Raw genomic sequence first — 9,352 nt, forward strand, 5'->3', positions numbered from 1 at the left:
TGGTTTTTATTTGTTTGTTTTTATTTTGGTTGTTTTACTAACTGGGTTCTCACATTCCACTGTTTTTTTTGCTATTCTTTTATGGTTTTTATTTTATTTTTGTCTCTTTAATTTTCTTTGTTTTTTTTTATTTGATGTTAATTTATGATTCTCTTTGTTATATTTGCTGCATATTGTATGTTTAAATTAACTTTAATTTTTGAGCAAGCAATGCCAAAATAAAGAATGAAGTTAGAAGTTTGATTATTAGGTATTGATATAAAATTTATATGTTCGAAACTGGTTTTTAAATTTAGTATCGTTTGTAAAAGTTTAGTTATTAGGCATTGTGTATTTTTTATTATGTTATTGATTAAACTATTTTTTTTTGCCTCTTTTAATGAAATAATTCGTTTCTTTTAATATTGATGAAACTGGTTTTTAAAGTTTGTATCGTTTTTAGATTGTAATTTTTTTTTTCATTATCTTGTTGATGAAACTATTTTTTTTATTCTTTAAATGAAATTATCAGTTTCTTTCAATGTTGATGAAACTAGTTTTAAAGTTTGTATCCTTTTTAGATTATGATTTTTTATATTGTTTTTTTTTCTTGATGATGTTGATGAAACTGGTTTTTTTTCTGCTGTTTTTAATGGAATAATTAGTTTTTAACAAAAAAAAAAAACAAATAGTAGTTTAAATAAAAGACAAGTTTAATTTTTGTAAAAAAAAAAAATGAAATATAAAAATGTACACTTATTATATATATTAAGAGAAAAAAATTAATCTGAGAAAAAATATTAAAAAAAAAGAGAGACACAAAGAGAAATTAAAAAAAAAAAATAGAGAGAGATGAGAGAAAGAAAGAAAAAAAACAGTAGTAACTCACTTAAAAATTGAAAAGAAAAAAGAGAGCCAAAATTGACTAAAAAATATATAAAAAAGACAAAAAAAAAAAAAACTTTTTGAAGCTTCAATAAGTAAAAAACAGTAAAAAAGAAAAAAAAAATTAAGTAAAGTATAAAAGTAAATGTTCTTGTCAAATTAAAAATGTAATGTTTGAAAAAAAAAATGTAGTATTTGGTGTAAAGTTTTCAAATAGAAAGAAACTCTTAAATGTAAATATAAAATAAATTAAAAAAAAAATAAAACTAATTAAGCTAAAACCAAAAACATAAAATATGGGATTGGATAATAAGTTTATAAAAATATGTCATATCAAATACCATAAAAAATCTTAAATGTGAAAAAATACCATAAAAGAGTGGCAAACCTATAAATGTCTTATTTTTCTAACTTTTTTATGAAATCCGTAATTTTTACTTTTTTTTTCTTTTTTTTTTTTCTTTTTTTTTTTTTTTTTTAATTTCTGTTTTAAATTTTGTTTGGGCCTTGTTACCATTATTTGGGCCAATCATGCAGGCCCATACAAAGTAGAATGAAACGACACGGTTTGGTTATTTTCTTGGGAAAATGTTCCTCTCCCTCCCAACTCGATTGTTTGGCGCACGAGAAAATCCAAAGAGAGGAAGGAAACGGAAGAGAGGAAGTGAGAAAATGGCAGGATCAGAAGCTGGAGCAGACAATACAGATGCCATAATAACTAGAATCGAGCATAAATCCAGAAAGATCGAAAGCCTACTGAAACAGTAATAACCGCATGCAAAATCTCCACTTTACAATAGTTCGGAGGAGAAAATCTAAAGCTTTCAATACTTTTTTCTCCGTACAGGTCTAAGCCAGTCGAAGCTCTGAAAACTGCACTTGAAGGATCACCTCCCAAGACTCCAGATGAGCGCTGCAAGGTTTGAGTTCTTCATGCCTTTGTATAAGCTTCTTAAGATAATTTTCTTTTGCAAGGTGAAAAGGATAGGAAGAAAACCACATTGTTTCCTTGTTGGACCTTATATCGTAGAATCGAATGGGAAATTGATGCTGAATTAGGCTTTGATTGTAGTCTGCGAACTGGATTGTGGTTCATAGAGCTCTTATGGCGATTAAAGATGTGGATGCTATGTTCTCTTCTCTGGATCCCGAATACTACGATATTCTAATGAAGTGAGAACCCGTATACTGTCATACCATTTCGTGCTTCGGCATTTTCTTCTGTTTCTCTTTTTGCTAATTTTGGTGATTCATTTTTAGGGATATTAGTATATATACTGAACGGTGATAATTAGACTGTATAATCTTAAAACATTGTGATGAAATTGGATTAAGGATTCTTGAAAGAATAGGTTGACCAAGGATAAATATAAGGTAATAAAAAGATATACATTGTTCTGGCTCCTTTGTTTGGATGCAATTTAGCTATGGGATTTATAGTTCTTGTCTCCAAAGCTTATTAATTGCTGAATACCGTCATCATTTGAATGAATCTTAAGGTAAGATAATATCAAGATGAGTTAGTTAAGTGGCCTTAGTTGGTTAGGAAGGTTGTTATGACAGTTGTTAGTGTTAGTTAGAATCTGTTAGATTTCAGTTAGTTGCAGTTGGTTAGGTTCTCTCAATTCATCACTGTATATAAATCAATTCTTTGTACTCTGTTCATTTGATGAATCAATATACAAAGAGTTCTGTTTTCTTCTCTTTCTTGCTTGTTTGGTAAAATGGTATCAGAGCCAGACTCTGTGTAAAATCCATTCTCGTTTCCTTCTGCTTCTTCTTCTTCTTCATGGCTCGAGGTGGAGGAGCTCAAACTCGAAGCTCGACTGAAAATTCGAATCGATTCTCTGCGTTGGATCCTGGTGGCCGATCTTATTTTGACGATGCTAGAAATCCTTACTTTCTGTCCAATAGTGATCATCCAGGAGCCAGTCTGGTTCCCAAGATTCTTACGGGTTGTGAAAACTATAGTTCATGGCGGAGGGCCATGACTGTAGCCTTAATCGCGAGGAACAAGCTGAAGTTTGTCAATGGCAAACTTCCAGAGCTCGATGAAGACGATGATGACTTTGAGCTATGGCATCGATGTAATAGTACAGTGATTTCTTGGATCCTTCATGCCGCGTCGAATGAAATAGCTGAAAGCATCATGTATATGGAGAATGCAACTACGATTTGGACAAATCTTGAAGAACGATTCAACCAGAAAAATGCTCCTCGTGTTGTTGAAGCTATCAGATCTAAGCAATCGCTGGCTCAGGGAACTAATATTGTCACTAGCTATTTTACTCGTCTCAAAACTCTATGGGATCTCATTCAAGAATATCGACCTCCCCCAGCCTGCACTTGTGGAGCTATGAAAACCTATCAAGATCATCAAGAGGAAGATCGTGTTCTTGAGTTTTTGGTTGGTCTGAATGAGTCGTACAGTGCTGCTAGATCTCAAATTCTAATGCAGGAGCCACTTCCAAACATCAACAAAGCCTATGCATCTATCATTCAGGAGGAAAGGCAGAGATCTTTGTCTTTGAGTAACATCTCTCAATCTCAGTCTAATCCTTCTGATCATGATAAATCTATATCCGAATCCAATTATGGCCAGTTTGCTGGTAGTGTCCAACCTTTTAAACCTAAGACAATTTGTCATCATTGTGGTGTGGCTGGCCACATTATGTCAAAATGTTACAGGTTGCACGGCTATCCCCCTAGACACAAGCTATATGGTAAATTTCCTAATAGAAATGCTGAACCTGTTGGGAATGGAAATGTGAAGCCATCTGCTGCAAATATTGAGACTAATTCTGAAGGAAATGAGAACAATGGTGGTGATGCTGTTAAAGGAGATCAAGACCTGGTTTCAAGTCTAAGTGCTATGCAATGTCAAAGATTGATGGCATTATTGTCTCAAAGAGCAGCAGATCAGTCTCCCATTCCCTCAAAGGAAGCACCTCTGATTTCTCATTTTTCTGGTGAGAATTTATTTCTTTCTAAGTCTAAGTGGATTATTGATACTGGTGCTACGCAGTACGCACCATGTTTGTTTTGACAAAAATCTGTTTCATGATATTCACATTGACAATTCTGCCACTCATGTTAAATTACCACATGGTGGTAATGCTAGAGTTGAAGGTATTGGAACTGTGAATGTCTTTCCAAATCTCCCTCTGTACAATGTATTGTATGTCCCCACTTTTCAGCACAATTTATTGTCTGTATCTACTCTAACAGATAATGATGCTTACTCTTTTCTGTTTCATGACAAAAATTGTGATATTCAGGACAGTACCAAGAGGCAAATGATTGGGATGGGTGAAAAGATTGGGAAGCTTTATTACTTGCATTCAGATTCTAAAAACAGTGTACCATTTGCTTTTTCTTTATCTGATTCTAGAATAAGTGAGCAAACTATTTGGCACTATAGAATGGGCCACCCTGCTTGGATCAAAAATCATTCCATGAATAAAACTTTAAGATTCTACAGTGATTTGTCTCATAACTTTCACTGTTCTGTGTGCCATTATGCTAAACAAAGAAGGCTTCCTTTTGTTTCTCACCATAACATTGCTGCTCACGTATTTGATCTAATCCATATAGATATATGGGGGCCTTTCAATACACCTACTCTTGCTGGTTGTAGGTATTTTATCACCATTGTTGATGACAACTCTAGGTACACTTGGGGTTAGCTTCATCAAAACCAAATCTGAAGCTCAAACAGTTATACCTAGATTTTTACAGCTTATTAAGACTCAATATGGTGTTCAAATTAAGGGTGTTAGATCAGATAATGCCAAAGAGTTACAATTCTCTGAATTGTTTAGCTCTTTAGGTATTGTTCATTATCACTCTTGTGTCCAAAGACCCCAACAAAACTCTGTAGTAGAAAGGAAACACCAACACCTTCTTAATGTTGCTAGGGCATTACTCTTTCAATCTTATGTTCCTCTTGCTTATTGGGATCATTGTGTAGGTACAACTGCCTATTTGATTAATAGAACCCCTACACCCAATCTCAAATTTAGAACTCCGTTTGAAGTTCTTAACTCCATCAAACCAGCTTATGAACATTTGAAAGCATTTGGTTGCCTTGCCTATGCTTCCACATTGCTTAATTCTAGATCTAAGTTTTCTCCTAGAGCTGTCCCTTGTGTTTTCTTGGGTTACCCGATTGGTATGAAAGCTTACAAGCTTTTAGATCTTAACACAAACAGAATATTTCATTGTAGGGATGTCACTTTTCATGAAACCATTTTCCCTTTTGTTGATTAAAGCTCTCTGCCCATTGAATATCAGAATTTCTTTTCTTTGCGTGAATCAGCTGAAGTACCTGATGTTCCTTCTCATTTCTCACCATCTGGTGCAAGTTCTGCATCACAAAACCCTTCCCAACACACCAGTTCTTCTGGTTTTTCCTTGCCCCCCAACAGACCTGTTAGAACCACAACAAGGCCATCATATTTGAGTGATTATCACTGTTTTTTGTCATCTAACAATCTTTCTGTTACTTCTCAGGACAATATGCCAGTCATTGCATATCCTTTGCACCAGGTTCTTGATTATTCCAAGCTCTCTCCCAAGTTCAGATCAATGGCCTTTGCTATTTCCACCATTCAAGAACCTACTTCTTTTGAACAAGCTAAAGATATCCCTGTTTGGGACAAGGCTATGGATTCTGAGATTGAAGCTTTGGAGAAAAATGACACTTGGGTTGTGGTTCCTCTTCCCCAAGGGCAACATGTTATAGGATGCAAATGGGTTTATAAAGAAAAGCTGAATGCTGATGGATCTATTGAAAGGCACAAGGCTAGACTTGTTGCGAAAGGATATAGCCAACAAGAAGGAGTAGATTATTTTGATACTTTTGCACCTGTTGCCAAGCTTGTCACAGTCAAGTTGGTTTTAGCCCTTGCTGCCATTAAAGGCTGGTTCTTACATCAACTTGATGTGAACAATGCTTTTCTCCATGGAGATTTGCATGAGGATGTTTATATGACTCTACCTCCAGGGTATTGTCATAAGGGGAAGACACCATTACCACAAAATGCAGTATGCAAACTTAAGAAATCACTATATGGATTGAAGCAGGCATCTAGACAGTGTTTTGAAAAGTTTTCTACTGCATTGTTGGAAGAGGGGTTCTCACATTCTGCAACAGATCATTCCATGTTTATGAGACACTCTTCAACAAGCTTCATTATTCTATTGGTTTATGTTGATGATGTTATTGTTGCAAGCAATAACATTATTGAACTGAACAAGTTAAAAACCAGTTTGCATAATAGGTTTAAGCTTAAAGATCTTGGAGATCTTAAATACTTCCTTGGTCTTGAAGTTGCAAGGTCTAACAGAGGCATCTTCATTTCTCAAAGAGCCTATGCTCTCCAATTACTAGAAGACCTTGGCTACCTTGGAAGTAAACCAGTAGATACACCTATGGAAACAAACTTGAAGCTGTCACAAATCGAGAATGACAAACTTGCTGATAAATTAGCTGACTCTACACTATATAGAAGGATAATTGGGAAGTTGCAATACTTGGTGATCACTAGACCAGACCTAGCCTATTCAGTGAATAAGCTAAGTCAATTTCTTGCCTTGCCTAAAGCCAAACATTTACAAGCTGCTCAAAGGATTCTACAATATGTGAAATCCACTCCTGGACAAGGAATTTTCCTCTCTGCTGCATCTGAGATTCAACTGAGAGTATATATCGATGCAGATTGGGCTGCTTGCGTTGATACTAGGAGATCTACAAGTGGTTTTTGTGTTTTCCTTGGAAACTCAATCATATCTTGGAAAAGTAAAAAACAACAAACCGTTTCAAGGTCTTCTGCAGAGGCTGAATATAGAGCTATGGCTAACACTACAAGTGAATTGGTTTGGTTGCTTTCATTGCTTAAAGAGTTAAGGATTGAACACAAAGGACCAGAGCCATTATGTACTGTGATAACAAGGCATCATTGCAGCTAATCCAGTTTTCCATGAGAGAACGAAACATATTGAGATCGATTGACACTTAGTAAGAGAGAAAGTTCAGCAAGGAATTGTCAAGACAGATCATGTTTCCTCAAAAGAACAAGTGGCAGACATTCTAACAAAGGCACTACTTCCTAATCAATTCAAGGTGTTGAAAGGCAAGATGGGATTGGTAAATATATACCATCCATCTTGAGGGGGAGTATCAATATGAGTTAGTTAAGTGGCCTTAGTTGGTTAGGAAGGTTGTTATGACAGCTGTTAGTGTTAGTTAGAATCTGTTAGATTTCAGTTAGTTGGAGTTGGTTAGGTTCTCTCAATTCATCACTGTATATAAATCAATTCTTTGTACTCTGTTCATTTGATGAATCAATATACACAGAGTTCTGTTTTCTTCTCTTTCTTGCTTGTTTGGTAAAAGATAATAATGAAATAATTGGAGCCTTATTTAGAAAATGATGCATTGGCTAGTTATATACATATTACATAAATGCTTATTTTAGTTCTAGCACGTATATATGAGTAGCTTTTAGCATGTTTGACGATAATAGAACTCGTTGTTTTTTTTTATGAACAGAACTCATGGTTTGTGAAAGGGAAATTAGGATTTTCTACATGAAGTAATGAATATGTTAACCAGTTTTCTGTTAGGAATTTCAGCTGTTTTGTAAAGAACCATTTTTGTGCATATTACCTTTATGTTTGTCAGATGATGACATTTCAATACTCTTAACACTTTGTTATTACCATTACTCAAGGTACCTGTATAGAGGCTTGTCAACCGGAGATCGCCCAACATGTGATCAGTGCCTTAGGATTCATGAAAAGTTGACAGAGAGAGCTGGTTTGGGATGCATACTCCGTTCTCTTTCAGACACTGTAAATACAGTTTAATTCCCATCACTTCACTATGGTAATGATAGTAATTTATTAAAGAAGCCTTCTTTTTTGAGGTATCCTCTTAAGACATTATGCAAGTTACAAATCATAATCACAAAGGTGTTTCCAGATCTTTGTATCTTTTTATAGACTCTGATTCATTGAGCTGTTTTTCTTCCAGTGATTATGTTGAGCATTGCGGTAACAAAATTTTCTTAAATCATTTGGGAAATGAGTTTCTTAAAGATAGTAGTGTATCTATGGCATCTAAAACAAGTTTGCCTAAGTCATCCCGAAAGTAATTTCGTTGGAAGAAGAGGTCAATGCATGTTCCTAACTTGCGACATGATTACAAGGATAATGATTGTACCCTTGTACTTTGTACTCTTAAGACATTATGCAAGTTACAAATCATAATCACAAAGGTGTTTCCAGATCTTTGTATCTTTTTATAGACTCTGATTCATTGAGCTGTTTTTCTTCCAGTGATTATGTTGAGCATTGCGGTAACAAAATTTTCTTAAATCATTTGGGAAATGAGTTTCTTAAAGATAGTAGTGTATCTATGGCATCTAAAACAAGTTTGCCTAAGTCATCCCGAAAGTAATTTCGTTGGAAGAAGAGGTCAATGCATGTTCCTAACTTGCGACATGATTACAAGGATAATGATTGTACCCTTGTACTTTGTACAGGATTGCAGAAAAGGTGAAGTATTTTTTTTTTTTTTGCTATTACTATCTGTATCTGTACATGGACAGTCGTATCTTCTTTAAGGAGCTGTTCTTGCTATAGTCCCGATCAACTCTTTAACAAGCTCATGGGAAGCCTTTCCATCTATCCTAGCTAGTGGCTGCGAGCTCACATTGGTCATGCTTAGCTTTTACGCTCTCCACTTGCTGTTGTCTATATCCTGTGTGAGATGTGAGCCCTATATTTTGTGAGTTAATAATTGTCACTCAGTCTTCGAGTAGATTTAATCTTATTGGAGGGAACTATGCTTTCCTTCACGTGTCATGTGGATCTAGGTGTGCCTTTTTCAAGGCTATTCGGTATACTTCTAAATTAGGCTATTTATCATTGGTCATTTGTCATATCTACCATTCTTTCCTGATTATGATCGTAACTAGGAGAGGGCATCCGATCCAATCAACTTTTTTTTTTTTTTTTTTTTTTTTTTTTTTTTTCATTCGATCCAATTCAATTAGTAATTGGATTTGAAAAATCATCATCCGATCCAATCCAATCCGATTCAATTACACACTTAATTTTTAATATTAACTTAAAAATATGAAAATAAATACGTAAAAACTAAATATCACTATTAATTTTTAAGTTTAATACTCCATAAAAATATCATTATTACAAGCGTAATGTAACTAAACGTTTGAAATAACTAAATTAACAATATTTTCAAGTAATTAAAAATAACAAAATATCATGAAAATAATTTAAATAAATACATAAAACAACTAAGTGTTACAAATTTCACAAAAAAAAAAAAGTCACTAAAAATATAATTAATATATTTTTTTTTTATTTTTGATTAGTTTTTATTATAGAAATCAATATATAATTTTTTAATATACATAAATGTAATTGGATTGGATCGGTTTTTAATTGGATTTTGATATTG

The 9,352-nt window shown here is 34.0% G+C and overlaps 1 protein-coding gene across 3 annotated transcripts; it reads left to right on the forward strand.

The window, feature by feature from the left end:
- The first annotated feature begins 1,439 nt into the window (after positions 1–1,439).
- On the forward strand, positions 1,440–8,812 carry LOC133033386 (actin-related protein 2/3 complex subunit 5A-like). Of its 3 annotated transcripts, none has more exons than XM_061108105.1 (5): positions 1,440–1,628; positions 1,712–1,784; positions 1,937–2,037; positions 7,599–7,753; positions 8,412–8,812. In XM_061108105.1, exons 1-4 carry the CDS (start codon positions 1,453–1,455, stop codon positions 7,732–7,734), a joined length of 486 nt encoding a protein of 161 aa, XP_060964088.1. In that variant the 5' UTR covers positions 1,440–1,452; the 3' UTR covers positions 7,735–7,753; positions 8,412–8,812. The 3 variants fall into 3 exon arrangements, with proteins under 3 accessions (XP_060964088.1, XP_060964087.1, XP_060964086.1); XM_061108104.1 differs by lacking the exon at positions 8,412–8,812 and adding an exon at positions 7,901–8,189; XM_061108103.1 differs by lacking the exon at positions 8,412–8,812 and having other exon boundaries at positions 1,441–1,628; positions 7,599–8,189.
- Positions 8,813–9,352: the final 540 nt, after the last annotated feature.

Source organism: Cannabis sativa, unplaced genomic scaffold, assembly GCF_029168945.1.
Source record: "Cannabis sativa cultivar Pink pepper isolate KNU-18-1 unplaced genomic scaffold, ASM2916894v1 Contig7, whole genome shotgun sequence".
NCBI classification, from domain to species: domain Eukaryota; kingdom Viridiplantae; phylum Streptophyta; class Magnoliopsida; order Rosales; family Cannabaceae; genus Cannabis; species Cannabis sativa.